Source organism: Triturus cristatus, chromosome 4_1, assembly GCF_964204655.1.
Source record: "Triturus cristatus chromosome 4_1, aTriCri1.1, whole genome shotgun sequence".
In the NCBI taxonomy this organism is placed as follows: domain Eukaryota; kingdom Metazoa; phylum Chordata; class Amphibia; order Caudata; family Salamandridae; genus Triturus; species Triturus cristatus.
In genome coordinates this window covers 317,065,412-317,083,635 of record NC_140585.1, presented here as the reverse complement: position 1 = coordinate 317,083,635, position 18,224 = coordinate 317,065,412, and the positions used below count along the sequence as shown (strand labels likewise).

Here is an 18,224-nt window from a genome sequence, read left to right as displayed (position 1 = left end):
CTACATGTCTCACTTTTGAATACAATGCACCCTGCTTTCTGGGCTACAAGGCCTAAATAACCTTGACCTACGAATATTTAAAGTGAGGCTTTTCCCTGTCAGAAAGGGTTATTTTAACAGGTTGCACTGCAGGTTTACACTGCATCACTCAGACTAGGCAGAGCAGACCTGAAGCCATGTTTGCACTGGCACTGTAGTGGATGGCACAATAGGTGCCGCAGTCCACAAGTGGCTTTTAACTTACAAGTGCACTTTTTACACCATATATTAGGGACTTAAAAGCAAGTTAAATGTGCCAATTAGAAATAAGACAAATTACCCATGGTTAAATGGAGAACACAGGCACTTTACTACTGGTTAGCAGTGGTAAATTGAACAGAGTTCTAATACCAGCAAAAAGTGAAATAACTGGGGTGGCTGCGGGAAAAAAGGTGTATTTTCCACACATTCCAATGTAGGCACTTCCTGAAAGGTGGGTTTATAAATCAAATAGCCATCAGTCTGTGGCAAGAGCACTCTGGGGGAAGCCAAGGCCATTTAAAGAATATTGTCAAGAATTGTGAACATTACGTCTAGTAGATAGCTGCGCTGTCAAACCAGATCTAAAAAAGGATGATACATTTTCTAGTCTCAACAAATCAGCCCTGTTGATTCGTCTGTGAGACTTGCAGGTGGATTTTCTGAACTGCCATGCATGGTTACGGCCAACATGAAGTAATTCCCTTAATTACATTGTAAATATATTTTTAGGTAAAGACTTTTAGGCAGCCTGAGTCGCTCAGTCGTGGTCGTGGTATAGAAAAGGTGTTCAGTCTTTAGGCAAAAGCAGAGTTCAAATTACATGACTAGGTTGTGCATCTTGTCCTTCCCCTTGAAGGCAAAATAGTTAAAGGATTCTGAATAGTTAGATTATGAAACCGCTTACAAAACTATAGTTCGTTTAGTGCTGCCGATGTGGGATTTTTGTGTACAGTTTTCTGCTCTACACAGAGCATACTGTGCACAAATTATTGTATTTTGACATAGCACTAGATAGACTGTAGTTGTCTAGATATGCAAAGTTCTTGTTTAAATCGCTTAAATGGCTAGTGCAGAAGAGCAGCTTGTGTCACAAACATGGCCTCCTTTGTGCAGCCACCTTAACCACATGTGCATTTATTTAATGTATATTTAAAAATGTCTGGTTTTCCCAAACAAAACTTTCTTGCATCCCAAATATTCTATCTGTCTTCTGGCCTCGGGAAAGACCATTTTGAATAATCTTAATAAGCATTGCTGTCCATGTAGCTGTTTATGTCAATGTACTGTTTTTCTTCTCTAAATGTACAAATTCCTTGTCTTGTTCATGTCAATGCAGCCTCAGTCCATGGTGCATCCGTACGTGGGACCCCCAACATTCACAGATTCTCCGCACTTTTGCCCAACAATTCAAAACCGGACAGTGTCCTTTTCACCACCACCAGCCTGCCCTCAAAAGGTCGGCATCTCTCAGCGACGCAAGAGCACCTCTTTCCTGGAAGCCCATGTCCGGCACCAACCACTCTTAAGAAATTTTGGTCAGAAAATTCACCCTCACAGCAGTGATGTACATCCTTCATTTGACCCACCTCCTATTTTTAGCAACGCTCTTCCAGGCACAGCATCATCTGTAGAGTCTTGCAGGAACCCATGTGAAATATCTTATTTAACAGACAGGCACTACCAGCAACAATTAGAGCATTGTGACGGTTTTCCCTATTCCAGCTCTTCTGGTCTAGGACACATACCTGAAAATCAACATTTTCCACAGGTATCAGTCTATAACTGCCAAAACTATGGACCGACTTACCTGGCACACCCTATACAGAGCCTGCACTTGGAGCCTTGTCAGTCTATTGCATCCGCACCCAACTCCAGTGACTCTCGAGTGGCCTTCCACCAGGTTTTGGTTCCTCATTCTGCACCCCCTGTGCTTTCTACTGGGACTGAGGGGCGTCCCAATTGTGTCTTTGAATTTCATGTGCATACTTCAAGCTCTCCTGCAGCAGAGGGAAGTGGATTTTTAACACAACGAATATACAAAAGCCGCAGAGGTTCCTCTGATTTAAATCAGGATGATTCCTCACAAACTACTAGCCTCCCTTGTCGACTGCAGCCTGTGACAGAAGAACAATATCACAATTCAGGAATTGAGCCAACTCTTTCTTGCAGAGAACCAATGTCATCAGTCTGTGCTGAAAGCAGCTCTGACTACTCAAGTGACTATTCACAGCGGACATCCTCAGATCCTGGTAATTTTTTTTCTCCACCACAATCAGGCTCTGCTACATCATCTGGAGCCAACACTTGTCTACCCTATTCTCAGCTACCTCAGGCAGTATTTCAAGATCCCCAGCTTGTCTGCTACTCGCAGGGAGTGAATACTCAACAGTCATTGTCCATGTCCTATCCTTTGGGAGTTCCAGCTGCATATTTTCAGGTTATTAGTGTTCCTCATTTGTCTTCTGCCGATCCTAGTCAAATCTCTGATCACTAATGCTAGTGAATCTTTGTGTGCAGCTGAAAATATTGACATGTTTAAAGTTATTGACATGCTGTATTGAGCCTTGAGTATAGTTTCAACAGTAGTTTCTGCCTGTTGTTGGCACATTCATATCTGTCATATTCAGGGTCAGAATAGTCTGCATGAGAAGGTCATATATTCTGTTGCTTGCAAAGCCCTTTCTGTGCATTAAAATGTCTAGTCTTTATAGTTAAATATTCTAATTTATAGAATTGACTCCTTGAGTAAGATACATTTACCATTTTATCTGCAGTTGGCAGCAATGACTGTTTGACAAAATACTAATACAAGTGAAAGTATATGTTTACATATAGTAATTTTAAAATGTTACATAAGGTAATTTAGTACTCCTCTCTGAAGTGCTCTTAGTTCACATTACACAGGTGAATATCACATTTAGAAAATACTTCCTGCACAATAATGGTTAACTATTTTATGAACACTTTCAACCTCTTTGTGCATATTTTTCCAGTATGCTCCAAAATATCCTTCAATCTACTCGTATAAGGCTTTTTAGTTTTGTGAGGTGCATTTTAACATTTTAAATTGGTACATTCAATATTTTCTTCTACTAAACAATTGTCATGTTATCATTATATATGGTGACTGTATTAAATTAGTTGCCAGACTGCATTGTCTTCTTTTGCAGTTTCTGTTCAATATAAGTTTGGAAATTCAGAAATTAATCTTTCGTTCTGATGGATACTTCTAACTGCAGATTCCTGATCTTTAAATACTCCCCATGTTTAGAGACTGGATCTGTGAAACCTTTCTCCAGTGGTCCCACACACCTAGGTGGAAACATCCGCCTCCAAAATGACTCTGTATTGCTTCAGAAGTGACGGAGAGATGCTACATATAAGTGCCACCCTGTGTGCTAACATCAGTTCGTTTCTTTCCACGCCTTCTGACACTGATTTGGAGCGCCACTTCCAATTTCGTTGGCCTCCTACGACTCCTGAAAATTGAGCGCCATCCAGTGTACTAGCAAATGGTTTTCATTGCTAAAACTAAATGTTTCAAACCATGCCGCAATTGTAGAAAACTAATGTCAGTCACAAGCCAGCAGGAGGTGTTTTTCAGGTGCTTTGGTTCTGGACACAATTCGAAGTTATGCGACAAATATGCCCTCATTACCTGCATCTTGTGCTTGGACTGAGAAACAAAGCTGTACATTGCTAAACAGTCTTGCTTGAAGTCAAGGGTGTAGGCTCGCTCCCAAGCCCGCTCCTCAGCGAGGCTACCCTCTCAGTTGAAATCCGTTGGCAAGTGAAAATCAAAGTTCAAATGCATGCACAAGAAAGCAAAGTGGGTTTCGACCCCATCCTGGCTCACACTATCCTAAAAGAAGGCGTAAGGTTGCCAAAATGTTAGTCTTTCCCTTTCCTCTCGATTGTGGAGCTGATTCTACAGTTGATCCTAGTGCGTCCTAGATTTTCCTGGCCATCTGCCACGCTGCAGCAAATTGATGCAGGATCTAACATTTCTCCCAGGGTGGCGATCCATCCCATTTTATGGATAGGTCCTTCAAATTGGTCAGCATGGCTTTGCCCCAACCTTTAAGTTTGCTCTGTCAAATTGTCCAACCAACTTTCAAGGGAGCACCTCCCCATTCTGTAACAGGAGGCATGACGAGTTGAGGCACTGGGTCCTGTGCCAGGAGGCTCTGTACCTCTGGCATTTATTAGAAAATCAGGGCATCTAATTGCGAACCAGTGTCAGGGTCTTTGAGTGCTAGAGTGTACGAGCTGAGCAGACAGCGTCTGGCAGACCACGAATAGCGACTACATCCTGAGGTGGGCTAGGGCGTCTTCTGGCAGTGGGAAGGACCCTGGCTAAATCCTTTCTCCACCTTCACCGATCCGCAGTGTCTAAAGGTTTGCTCTTTGAAGTTTGCACAACAACACTCTTTAGGCGATGCGTTAAGGCTGGAGTGGAACTCTGGACTCCTGTATGCCTTCCCATCACTGGTTACCTGTACAGTCTCACCTCCTTCCATCAACCACCCAGACACCTCAGACTTACACTGCCTGTTCGGATTATGAATTCCGGTTCTTGTGTGCACCGATACTGCCTGCTGCAATAATTCATTTTGGTCTGTCTGTGCAGCAATACCTGGCTTGAGTCTTCAAATCTTCAAGCAGAGGCATAAATAATCAACCTATGCCTGGAACATCCCAGGTGACCTATAGGAACCAATGTTGTGTGAAAGGGAGAAAAAAAACCTTTGTCATCAACAAGGCGGTTAGGGAAACTGGGGATAGGTGCGAGTACAAAGAATCAATGAAAGGGACCGACATGGAACTAGTGCTCTGAATGGGCAGCTACTGCCCGGCACTGAGTACCCGCGCTTCTGTAATATGAAATGTTCTTTATTGACTGAGGCAACGTCCAGGTCGATCACTAGGTGGCATGGTCACATGTTGATAATGGAAAAGAGCCTATGCGCTAGAAGTATCCTCGAATTCTCTCTGATAGTCATATACTATAGAATAACTTGGTTCATTGTCTGTTCTTGGAACACATTTTAAAAGTATATGTTCAGTTTGAAAATAATCTAATAACAGTAACATCTCTAGAGGAAGCGAAGATTTTCCTTGGTCTCTTCTGCAGAAAGCCAATCATACCAAATAATGCATTATATTAATCGGATTGAATACACTTCTTCCGAAATACCTTTTAGACCGAACAAAGCATTAAGTTGTGTGAACACATTAGCCTGTAGCAAGACGTTCTTTTCTCTAAAAACTGTTTTTCTTAAGACTTTGCTTTTTCTTGATGCCTTTGAACATGTATTTCTCTTTTCATCTGCTTCTCAAAGGCAGGTATCTTTTCCTCTAATCCGTGGAGGTTACTCTCCTTGATGGCTTCTTCAATCCACCTTACTAGCACTCTTACAAATGTCCATCATTTTATCGAAAGAAATCCTGATAGAACAAGCAAAAATCTGTGTCATTTGCCTTCTGGTTTCTCATGCCATTGAGAAGTGTATAATCTAGTAGTATATGTATTGCAGGAGGATGAGGGATAGGGGAGGAGCTGACATTTGAGCTAAACATGGCTGTCTCTAATGCCAATTAGTGTTCTGACACTAATACAGTTCACATTAAGGACCACATCCAAATGTTGAGAACCTGGTCTTTTAGACAAATCGCGTTACTGTAAGTGGTTGGCAAAAGAGTGCCTACCCATTCTGGCATTGATTGCTGATTTAGTTCCAGAATCTGCACCAGTAAGGTGAGATTTATTTTGTGTTTGACACGGTACATAACGAGGAGTGCCACCTCCTGTGTATGTGGCTGCACTAGTACTTTCTGAGCAGCATCCTCAGGAGCCAGCCTTTTAACCTTTCGGACACGTTTTTATCATCGAGTTCTAAAGTGAAGCACTGCTAGCTAAACATTCTCGAGATAATGCAAATTTAAGATAATACACAGGGTAAGGTAATCATTGATAATTCTGTGATTTATTTATGTGGTATATTCCAACACGAACATGGCCGGAAGGCGATATAGGTAGTTAAGATTTTATTTTCAAAATCTTCCACTTTCCTGTTCCAAAATGTTGCCATATATCTAAAAACTATGTGTGTGTGTGTGTGTGTGTGTATATATATATATATATGCAACCAGTCCTGCTGTCAAGATTCAAAACAGGCGTAGACTCTGTGAGGATTAAGCATGAAGGAATTTTATTTTCGTTTAAGAGACCAAGACGCGTTTCGAAAACGGAGTTAGGGTACGGTAAGAGACAGGCAGAGATAGATTCATAAATGTACGGATAAAGCCTCATCCGTATTTAATCCAATGGGTATTTTGGTGTTAAACAGAATGATGTACTTGGATTCTAATCTACGCAATGTTTGCTGTCTGTTGCCTCCTCTTGGGTTCTTAGGAACAGTATCAAAAACACAGTAGGAAAGGTCAGATGATTTTCCATTGTGACATTGGTTAATGTGTCTGGCCACCGGGTAATTGGGGTCATCGTTGTTGATCGCCCGCAAGTGCTGCAGTATACGTACATGAACAGGGTGAATGGTGGACCCTATATAACGTTTGTTACATGTACATTGCAACATGTAAACTGCAAAATCACTTTTACATGTGAAACTTCCCCTTATAATAAAGGGAGAGTGTCTGAGTGGAGAACTGATTTCTTTCACATTAATACCATGGCGGCAGGCCTTACATTTGGTACATTTTCTAAAGCCATTGTTGGTTTTGAGCCACTCAGAACCTTTGTTGATACTGGGTGCATTGTTGACTAGTTCCTGTCTCATGGATTTTGCACGTCTAAACGTTAGGGATGGTGTCTTTGGCATATTTGGACCTAGAACGGGGTCATTGCGCACAATCTGCCAATGTTTATACAGGGTCTTTCTCAAAATGTCATGATAGGTGTTGTATCCAGTTATGAATCTAGGTATGCCAGATATAGACTTTTTGTTTTTATTCTTTAGTTTTTCTGGGTTGGGGAAAAGAAGTTCCTTTCTGGTGACATTTTGGACTTTGGCATTAGCTTTATTTAAGGTGTCTGCATTGTAACCTCTTAGTTCTAGTCTATCAAACAGAGTGTTAGTGGCTTTGACAAGACTGCTCTCAGTGCTGCAGTTTCTCTTCATACGAAGACCTTCTGCGTATGGGATGCTTTGTTTTAAAGAGGTGGGGTGAAAGCTACTATAGTGGAGAATGGAATTTCCTGATGTAGGTTTCCTATAGGTTCTGGTCTCCACTTTAGAATTCTCCACAAATACCTCTAAGTCTAAGAATTGTATAGATGACTTGTTGATGTTACATGTGAAAGATAAATTGAGAGAGTTCTCATTGAGTGCTTTGGCAAAGTTAAGAGCAGATTCTTCTGTCCCTTGCCAAAGAAAAAACAAATCATCTATGTAACGAACGTACAGCACCACATTTTCAGTCAGTGTTTGCTCATGGTCAACCATGAGCACCTGCTCCTCCCACCAGCCCATATGCAAATTAGCATAGCTGGGGGCGAAGCAGGTACCCATGGCAGTCCCGCACAACTGTTTGTAAAATAGTTTGTCAAATATAAACACATTGTTATCTAGACACCATTCTGACATCTTTAACAACATGAGTGTGATTAAATAGTTCTATTGATCTTTTGCCTAAGTAATGTTTTAGTGCATTGAGTCCATCTCTGTGTTTAATACTCGTGTACAGAGTATTGACATCAAGTGTCATCAGTAAAGAATTTTCATCACAGTGCAAGTCATAGATCTTTGTCAGAAAGTCTCCCGTATCTTTAATAAAAGAGGGAGAGTCTGAACATATGGATGTAAAAAAGAGTCAATAAATTTAGAAGTGTTCTAAAAAAGACCTCCTATAGCAGATATAATAGGCCTTCCCGGTGGATTTGTGGCACTCTTGTGGATCTTAGGTATTAGATACAACTGTGGAACAATAGGATAGTCTGTTTTGAGAAAGTCAAATTCCTGTTTAGAGATCAGGTTGGAACATCTCCACTGGTATAGGTCGGCATGATATCTTTCTTTTGTGCTTGCTAAAGATGTGGGGCTTACCCGACAGTAACATTCTGGGTTTTGGAGTTGTTGGATGCGCTTCAAGATTGTATTGATCTAGTGGCCAAAGGACGACATTCCCACATTTGTCTGACCATCTCACCACGATGTCTTGGCGTGTTTTGATTTTACTTATGAGTTTCTCATACTCAAGTCTCTGATTGTGATTGGTCTGGATGAACCTTGTGCTGGATATGGTGGATAGATTTTTGAGATCTTTAATCATATTGTCAGCGAAAATATCTATGTTGTCTCTTGGCATAATCGGAAGGAAGACATATATATATATATATATATATATATATATATATATCGCCACCCTGTTCTGGAGTATCGTGCTACTCGCCAAAAATGCACTTTCAACACTTCATAAGGGATAGCGAGTGCTATATAAATGCAAACCTTTTCTCTCTTCTATCCCTCCACTATCCTTCTCAATCCAAATAACGGACTAATGCCTAGACCTGGGCGGTGAACTCTGCTCCGTTCTGCGAGTTTGCAGAATTTTCTGCGCTCCGGGGAGGTTGCATAGCGCAGAAAACTCCGCTCCACGTACTGCAGCCGTATTTTTCACCCGCTCGCGAACAGTTAAGTTCACAAGCACGAGCTGTCACTCGGGTAGAATTTCGACCCGAGCGGCTGAAAGACCAGTGCGAACAGCAGTTCGCACTGCACCCCACCACTTGCGGAACTCCATGGAGTCTTTTTTTTGTCATTTCGCAGAGTTCCACGTAGGAAATCTCTGCAAACTACGCCCAGGCCTCCTAATATCCACCGTTCAAATTCCTTTCATATTTCACTATACTAATTCACCACTAATCCTTTATGGGTTCCAGTATGGGTTCCAGAGTAGCGTGCTAATCGCCAAAAAAGCACTTCAACACCTCATCCTGGGTAGCAAACGCTATATTAACGCAAGCCTTTTCCCATTCCTCCACTATCCTTCTCAATCTAAATATCAGACTAACATATCCACCGCTCAAAATACTTCAGGTTTCACTATACTAATTCACCACTAATGCTTTATGGATTCCGGAGTAGCGTGCTGCTCGCCGAAACATCTCTTTAACGCCTCCTCAGAGGTAGCAAGCGCTATATAAATGCAAATCTTTCCTCTCTTCTAATCCTCCACTATCCTACTCAATCCAAATATCTGACTAACATATGCACCACTCATATTACTTTCATATTTCACTATACTAATTCATCACTAATCTTTTATGGGTTCCGGAGTACTCGCCTAAAAAGTGCTTTGACGCCTTGTCAGGGGTAGTAAGCGCTATATAAAAGCAATTGCAGTACAATACCAGCATAAACATGCACTGTGCATCTATGTTAGTGGAACTTATACCTGGTGCATCTGAGACTTAACCACCAGTGCCTTTGCAGACTATTACACTAGTCCTGAGTAATGAGCGACTGAGACCAGAGTAACATAGGCACACATGACCATTGCATGACACCCTTTGAGGAACATCCAACGAAGAAACATCCAAAAGTTTTAAGCCCCAGGTAAGAATGTCCCAGATCAGAATTCCCTAGGGAAGAATAACAATGGACTACATGAAGATAGAATAAAATGCAAGTTCTCTCAACCTTAGGCATCAGAAGTATAGAAACTTGTTATCAATTCTATGCCAAAAACATTCAGCTCAAGGGAAGCGCCTTTTGGCATGAAATCTGCACAATGAATGTTTACAACATACCCGTTGGTTGTCGTGGCAGAGGGAAAACCTGTTTTTCAATATCTAAAATGTTGGTAAAAGGTCACTTCCTATCACAATATCAGGAGATCACAGGGATAAAATATAACATGTTTGCACTACTTGGGGAGTCAAAGAACAACTGATAAAATCCTCATTGAACCTTGTACAGGAAATTAAATTCCTAGTGTGCTTTTATAAACGCAGAATGCCACAACATTATCCTCGCATTATAGAGTAACTGTATATTACCAAACTAATGCTCTGGCCCAGTGGTCAGTAAATCTTACCGTGAGGGATGGCAAGAGACTGTGGGCCAGGTGTCTTCTTGCATACTGCTAGCGCTAGATGTACACCTTAACATTTGGCCCATTTAGGACTGGCAAGTGGATTAGTGGTTCTGTAAAATGTATATTTTAGAGCAAGAGATATATAGTATACAATAATGTGTACCTTTGGGATATCATCTCCCACTCAAAACTAACTGAGCCTGTGAGACAAACTGCGAGTGCAGTGTATGCTGGGAAATTGAAGCTGCTGGCTCTCTGGCTCTAAGGTAGCAGTGTATATTACGTGCAGCCACTGCACTTTTGATTTGATAGGCATTTTCCCTCCATTGTTCTCTGCAGTTACAGCAGCGATGTAAACCAATTTGTTATTGTATTGTCCCCTTTGCGCTCTAAATGCTGCAATTTGGTTTAGTATTATAATTACATTGCTGTAGGTTTCTGCAGATAAAATGCGGTTAAAGCTGGCCTGCCACAGACTGAATCATCATACTGTTAATCAGTGAGTGTCGCAGGGTACCCACACGTAAGCGGGACTATTCTACATTCATTTATGAATTAAGTGAGAATACCTACGATGCAGAGCTAAGATTTCAAGTAAATAACATTTTGGTAAGGGCCATGCAGGAGGGGATCCATTTAACATCCTGCTCCAACAGGCCTAAAAGCCTTTGAAATTACAAAAAAAACAGTGTGTCATTGGGGGTAACCAAAATCTTTGCCTACTAAAGTAATCTGTGGGAATCTCGTTGTTAGAAAATGCTTGTCTGCAGTCTTTAACTCTAACAATAGTCCATCTCTAAAGGCTTACTGGCTGTACCATATGCTTTCCACAATAAATAATTCAGGCCTTCTGCCTTTTTTTCATGACTTTTAATGATAAATAGTTCAGACCTACGGCATCTGATGTAACTTTTTCCAATGAACCAATCAGTCCCGCGGCCTTGATCATTGTATGGTCACCATAACCAACTCAGACCTACAGTATTTTGCCCAAACCAGTGGCGTAGCTAGGCACTTGGCCGCCCGTGGTGCTCCCTGCCGTTGCCGCCCCACGTCCATGCTGAAAAGCAGTGTCGGTGGGAGGGGGGTGCTGGCGGGATTTCCTCTGTTTGCCGCCCCGGAGCAAACTCAAGTAAGAGCGGGGATAGCCACCGCCTCCCTGCCCCCTTGCTTCGCCACTGGCCCGAACTGTGCAATACAAGCACTCATTCATAAGAACACACTTTCTGACCAATCAAATCCAGAAGAGAGATCAACATGTGAGTGGAACCAAACACCCTTCCTCGTTTGTGCTTCTTAAAGCTATTTTTCTGTTGATCACATAAGGTATGGTGACAGCTGCCCTGTCAAGCCAGACCTAAATATGCCCTGCACACACATGGAGAATTGCCACATGCAATTTGCAGCTGGTTTTTAGAAATTTAGTTTAATGCCCCGAAAAACAATTTGTTTATTGTTAACTTGAAGCAAAAGCCTAGGAAAATAAAAGTAGTTGAATGATACTGCAATTTCCCTGGTTACAGATTTCGATTACTTGTTAATCCGGTTCTCTGCATTCGGGAAGTTGGCCAGGCAAATTTCCCAAATTTAAAAATACACTGTTTTTCATAGTAGCAGTATTACATTCTTTTAGCAGGGAGTATGGTGTCTGTACCATTTTAGCAGCTTTGCTGGATTACAATGCTAAATAGCTTAGCAGGTTTATTTATGTAGCGGAGCTTGTGGTCCATCTAATTAAATCCATTGGCTGCTTCCCCATGCTACCCACCATCGTACTTTTTACATGACAAAATGGGGATTTCTGGTATTGTTTATTAAGCCCAACTTAAATTATTGCCTTTTTCGTTCTGGCTCTGGACAAATCAAGAGGGCACAGTTTTTAGAGACACCTTGAATGATGTATTTTCAAAAGATTCCATGTTCTCCCTTCCTTAGTTTAATTACAGTACAAATGTTTGCTTCGTCATTTGATTCCCAGAAACATGGCTCCCTCCTGAAATGATTCAGATAAAAAATATCCCTAACGTTAAACATAAATATTATCAATGAATTTACCTCAACAGCACAGATCACATTCTTTTAAATAACCGTGACCTACATTTTCTTCTAAGAATTGGGCTGTGATTCACATCTCGAAATTATGCTGCCCCCCCCTCCCATGTACAAAATCTGTATCCTAGGTTTAAATTGAGGACTCTCGTCTTTGGAAAAGTGAAAAAAAAGTAGAAATATAATTTGATAGATTTGGGTGTCTGTTTCATTGAACACAACTGCATTTTATTTTTCCCGTTCTGACAGGAAAAGATGGATAGTTGCTACTTTCTGATGGATACTAGTAAATGCAGATTCCTCACCTTGTGAATATTCCCCAGGTGCCATACTGTATCCGGAAACTTTAAAAGCAGTACTCCTGCACACTGGCTTTTGGCGTTGTGCAGCTCTGTGCCAACATCATAATGCTGTGAAGGTAACAAGTGAAGCTACATATAAGCCCCACCATGCGTGCAGACATCAGTTCCTTTCTTTCTGCACCTTCAGTCACGGATCCAGAGCTTCTTCATAGTCTTTTGACTGGATTTTTTACAAGAAGCTCTAGCTGTGTGACAGGGAGAATATCATCCCCTAAAACAGCAGAGTCTGAACTGTGTAGAGACTGTAGTAAACAGATGGCTGCGACGGACCCTCATGAAGTCTGTTTGGGGTGCTTGGGGTCAGATCACAATTCCAGGGCCTGTGTTGACTGCGCCCAAATGAACCTGAAAGCCATACCAGGTAGTTAGGCCAAACTGTATGGCGCCAAATACCAGAAGACTCCGTGTCGTGACAGGTTGAAGTAAAAAAAAGCAGGTCTGGTTTCCAAAGTTGTTCCTGCAGCAGATCGTCATCACAGTCGAAGTCTTCAAGTGAGTCAAAGAAAAATCACAAGTAATCGATGCAGGAGTCAGCCCCTACACACCACTCTCGAACTCCAGAGAGGGTGGTGAGGGGAGTAAACTTGCCTCCTTGTCACACTCCTGATTTCCATTAGAGCTGATTCAGAGTTTGGTCCCAATGAATCCTAAATTTAAAGGTTGTGCTGCACTTCTCAGCAAATAGAACCATTCAGGGAGGCAAATATGCATTCATTTGGTGCTTTATTGCCTCCCTCAGGTGTGTTCAGGCCCCAGGGAGCCACAAGGGCCTCCAGTCAGACTTCCGCCATCTGCCCCTTGGACTTGCATCAAGTTCAGCTTCTGTTCTGGCGCTGTTCTCTGTTCCTCTCACCTCAATGCCAATCCTGGATTAGGGTGTACAGCCCAAAGTGCTATGCAACCCGAACAGAATTCACTACAACCTTGATTGAAGTGTCGCCCAGTACCGGGTAGTGCACAGCAACTCTGCAACCATAGAAACTCCGATACCTTGCCCTTACCGCATGATTGGGTCCAGACCTTGCAGAATGCTTTTGGCGTGGACTCAGACAATAACTTTGTTGACCGGGGTGACTAAGTTTCCCAATATGAGGAGGAAAACTGGTATGAAGAGCTTTAGAATGCCAGTGGGCTGGACACTGACAGATAATAGCTTTTTGTCTCTCCCGTGTCCTGCCACAGAAATGCGCCTTCTTATTGGTTATGCAAAGGGTGGCAGAAGTCCCTGACTTACAACTACTAAACATAAATGTTAGGACTATATTAATGGAAGTATTGTAACCTGGTCAGGCTCCCACAGAGCCACTGTTGCCATGTAATCAGGCCCTGACAAACACTTTTTTGGGCACTTAGCCAAATCCTTGTTCAGGTCCACTTGTTACCAGGCAGTTTGCTCATCACTTTGTACCCGTTAGCCCTGCATTTCTTACTCTGCACCCAACGCCAAAGTTTGGTGGTACAGACATCTATCAGCACAACTAATCCACGTGCATTTCTGACTATTCAACCTGATCATGCATCAAAGAGAATTGAAATGTTTGTAAAGAGGACTTTCTCATCCACAATCCTGGGTCTGAGGTCTGTGAGTACCAGCTGTCAACTAGACTGCTATTCTCATGCCCTTTGGGACTCTGGCACATGTTTTACCTACTATTTTAGACAGCGTTCAGGTATCCCTTTCCCAAGCTATTCAACATGGTTGTGAAATTTGTCATTGCTCTGAACTGGATACAACTGACTGTTTATGAAGAGCAATGGTTACCAGTGTGGCTCTTTGGTGCCATGCCTGGATGAGGTATCTAGAGATGTGCGGGCATCCTTAGCGGATTTGCCGTTTGACAGCTCTTGCCTTTTCGTAAACAAAGCAGACTCAGCCTTGGAATGATTCAAAGAGAGAGCATCCAGGGCATTTCCATGGACCTTTTGTGATTGTCAGGTTCTTGGGGGTTGTTGGCCTCCTGCATTTTGCTGGTCAAACAGACGAGCTAGCACATGCAGAATCTGTAGTGGGACCTCAAGTCCCAGTGGGATCAACATTGGGGGAAATCTGTCAGATTGAATCCAGATTTTGGAGAAGACTGCAAAAGATCTTCAGTGGTAACTACTGGACTGCAATTGGGTCAGTGGAAGGACCCTTCCTTAGCCCACCCACCGCTGGGTTGGGGAGGCCATCTGGTAGAGGTAGAGATTAAAGGATTTTGGTCTCCAGCAGACTTAACTCCACTTCAGTTTGTTGATTTTAGGACTATTCTCTTACCAGTGAAGCTCCCCAACCCCCTAATCAAAGGAAGGCTGGTGTTGGTTACTGATATTACCATCGCCATTTGGTACTGCAATGGGCTTGGTGAAACCCCTGCAGGGATGCTTAGACGTCCGGGCGCACAAGCTTAGCCTCGAGAGCTTAACAGATCACAAATGGCAGTTGCACCCAGAGGTCACACAGATCATCTCCAGCAATGTGGGCAACCTGCTTAATATTTTCCCCACTGCTGGGAATATGCAAAGTCATCACTTTTGCGCATTGGAGTTTTCAAAGCAGCTCTCCTTCTGCGATGCCGTCCATCTGAACGGTGAGCGAACACCTGCGGACCTTTCTGGATGAGGGACATACTGCGGCTTTGATATTGCTCGATCTAAGCACCGCTTTCGATACGGTCTCCCACCAGATCCTCCTGCGTCACCTAGAGGAGGCGGGGGTGCTAGGCCTTGCCTTGGATTGGTTTGGATCTTTTCTGTCTGACAGAACATTCCAGTTCACTAACCCCCCTCTTTTCTTTCCCAAGCTTATTCCATCAAGCAGGGGGTTCCCCAGGGCTCGGCATTGAGCCCCGTTCTGTTTAATCTTTACGTGCAACCCCTGGCGGCAGTGGCGAGAGACCATGGCTTGACAATGGTTTTGTATGCTGATGATACTCAGTTGGTGGTTGCCCTCTGTCGATCCTACGTGGGGCGCGTCTCAATTTCGGAGGGGCCTAGCAGCGGTCGCACATTGGATGACCACCAACTGCCTTCAACTCAACGCCAACAAGTCAGAAGTGTTGCTGTTGGGGAAAGATAAAGGGCTCTGGAGCACGCAATGGTGGCCAGGGACCTTGGGCAGCAACCCCACCCCTAAGTCAGCAGTAAAACGTCTAGGGATCTGGTTCGACTCCACTCTTGGGTTTCAGGAGCACCCCAAGATGGTTGCAGGCACCTGCTTTGGACTACTCCGGGGTCTGAGGCTCATGCTTGGTTTTTTCGACCCACCCGCCAGTTGTTAGTCCAGGCAACCATTTTGTCCACACTGGACTATTCCAATTCACTCATGTTGGGCGCTAACAAGGCAGAAGTGACTCTCCTTTAGCGAGTCCAGAGCGCAGCTACCCTAGTATTGCTGAGGCTCCCCAGAACTTGCTCCACGACGGGTGCATTGCGCCATCTACACAGGTTACCCATATATAAAAGGATCGAATTCAAAGCACTTTGCTTGACCTTCAAAATACTAAAGCTCTCATCCCCCGAGATCCTGGCGAATCTGCTGGTCCCCTATGTACCCACCCGCCAGCTACGCTGAACAGTTTTTGGCTATGGTCCCCGGGTGAAGTGCCTCAGAGCCGGGGGCTGGTCCTTCCGGTACCTCGCCTCTAAACTGTGGAACTCTCTCCCTATTCAGATTCTCCGCCTAGATTGCTTGCTACCCTTCCGTATGGCCATCAAAACCTACCTGTTCTCCATGGTCTAGCCCCTAGCTTTCTACTAACACTGCCACTAGCGCAGGGACGCCTCTTAGCTGAGGCAGCTGCGCGCTATACAAGATTACCTAACATAACATCCCGAGTGGAGCTCAGGATTCCTTTATGCCTTCCTGCCACTACCTCTCCTGCCCGAGTTCTGAAGATGATCAGGCACAACCGTACCCAAGTCATCCCACTGGCACCGGATTGTGGCAGGTGAGTGCATGAGCATCTGTCCTCTGATGAAGCTGCAGCTTTGGGAGTTTCTTCTGTTACAGCAGCAGGGAAGGGCTGTATGCTGTATCCGAAACTGCAAAATCTACATCTCCATACTTGGAGATTGAGCGGTGGCAGGTGACATTCTTCAATCAGAGGTGGTTGATGTCATCTGGCAATTGGACATCCCTTACAAAATGCGTGTACAGCAGTTGTTGGGACAACTTTGTTGATTGGTGCGACACCCGACAAATTGACCCATGAATGAAGTTTTGTTGTTTGTTCTCTCTGTAGCGCAACAAGGACTTGCTTTTGGCACTGTTTAGGGCTACGTATCTGGTCTTTCTTCTTTACATTAGTTGCAGCATCAGCAATTGTTATTTAAAACAACTTTTGTGAAGAAAATGTTGATAGACTTAAAACATTTATTTCGGCCAGGACTGTTTTATTCCTCAGTGGGACGTGAAATTAGTCCTCAATTGTTTAGATGTGCGCTTACACTGAATATTATCTAGAGAACTGTCAGAAGAAGCTGATCCTGCTTGTATGTTGCTTAGTTCGTCACTTTTGGAGTGGAATGGCTTTGTCTTGGAAGGGCACGCTGCCATCTGCTTGTCTGCCATAGTACTGCTTTTAACATTCCATTATCCTATATCAGGAGGGATGGGAACTACGAAACTCCTCACCACACAGCTTTTTTGTGGCCCCGGAGGGCCCAGGAGACAGACAGCACACTGTCAAAGATGGCCACTCAGGGCTGAGAGCTATACCTTGGGCAGTCTCTTCGTCCCCTAGAGGAGTTTGTCGAAGCCCCGAACAGCCATAGAGAAGAGTCTGCCTACCTGAGACTCGCGGCAACCCAGTTGTAGAGTGAGCAGCACTTAGCTGTAGAATACAGGCCGACCATGCAGATCTGCATGAGTGAGCCCTCTCACGGGCAGGGGTGGTGAGGGAAGGTGCTGGCGGACGCAATATCGGCCTAAACACTTTGATGCGAGCAAGCCCTCTCTGAAAGCCACCGGAGGTGGTGAGCGGCCCTTGGCCCTCTGCATGGCCCCTGTGACTCTACAATAGGAGCTTAATTTGTAAAAAGAAATTAAGTGCCAGGGCCCTCATCAGGAGGCCAATGCAGCCTACACCACCTATTGCCCGTGCTAGTGCTACCAATGACAGTACCAAACTAACTACTAGCCATCACACTCCTACGAGTGTGACAGTTCAGACTATTCCAGGCCTCCCAAGCTATAATATTAGCAAGAGTTGCAGGTATTGGTCATTTTTAATGCATATTGAATTAGTAAACAACTGTTGCTGTGCTCACTATAAATCAACAACTGTTGTTTTTGCATTTGTCACCCCGAGTGGGACGGGTATGCTCAGACGCGAGTCCTGTGCTCTCCATGCCACAGGAATCCAGCTATCCTGGCTGAAGAGGGGTGAAACCCCGAACCCGGTCCTAGGATGCTTGTTTCCAGTCCAGGGAGGACCTGGCTTGGCAGTTCGGGCTGGACTGTTCCCATGAGGCACAGGGTCAAGACTGATGTTCCCATGAGGCACAGGGTCAAGACTGATTTGCATATGGCTGGGTTCAAACTGGAATGACATGGTGAGCAAAAAAACGTTGGATTAAGGCCCACATCTCTGTACTGGGGTGAATGTATGACATTGTTCTGCATTCTGTCCAACTGTTGTTTTTGCACTATAAATCAGGCAAACAGCGCACCATCTGGCAGACCGTCATAAGGTCTGGTGCTGCCAACATAAACCACCAGCTCAAATTAAGCACTGGGCTGCATACACACCG

General features: G+C 43.8%; 1 protein-coding gene across 10 annotated transcripts in view; it reads left to right on the top strand.

Moving 5' to 3' along the window:
* Positions 1 to 18,224, top strand: part of WNK1 (WNK lysine deficient protein kinase 1) — a 1,135,119-nt gene that overhangs the window by 616,510 nt on the left and 500,385 nt on the right. The window contains exon 9 of one of the 10 annotated variants that reach the window (XM_085652263.1): positions 1,358 to 2,458. The exons of the other annotated variants lie outside the window; for them this stretch is intronic. Coding sequence (XP_085508389.1) covers positions 1,358 to 2,458 — 1,101 coding nt within the window. The remainder of the gene's footprint in view (positions 1 to 1,357; positions 2,459 to 18,224) is intronic. 10 annotated transcript variants of the gene reach the window in all.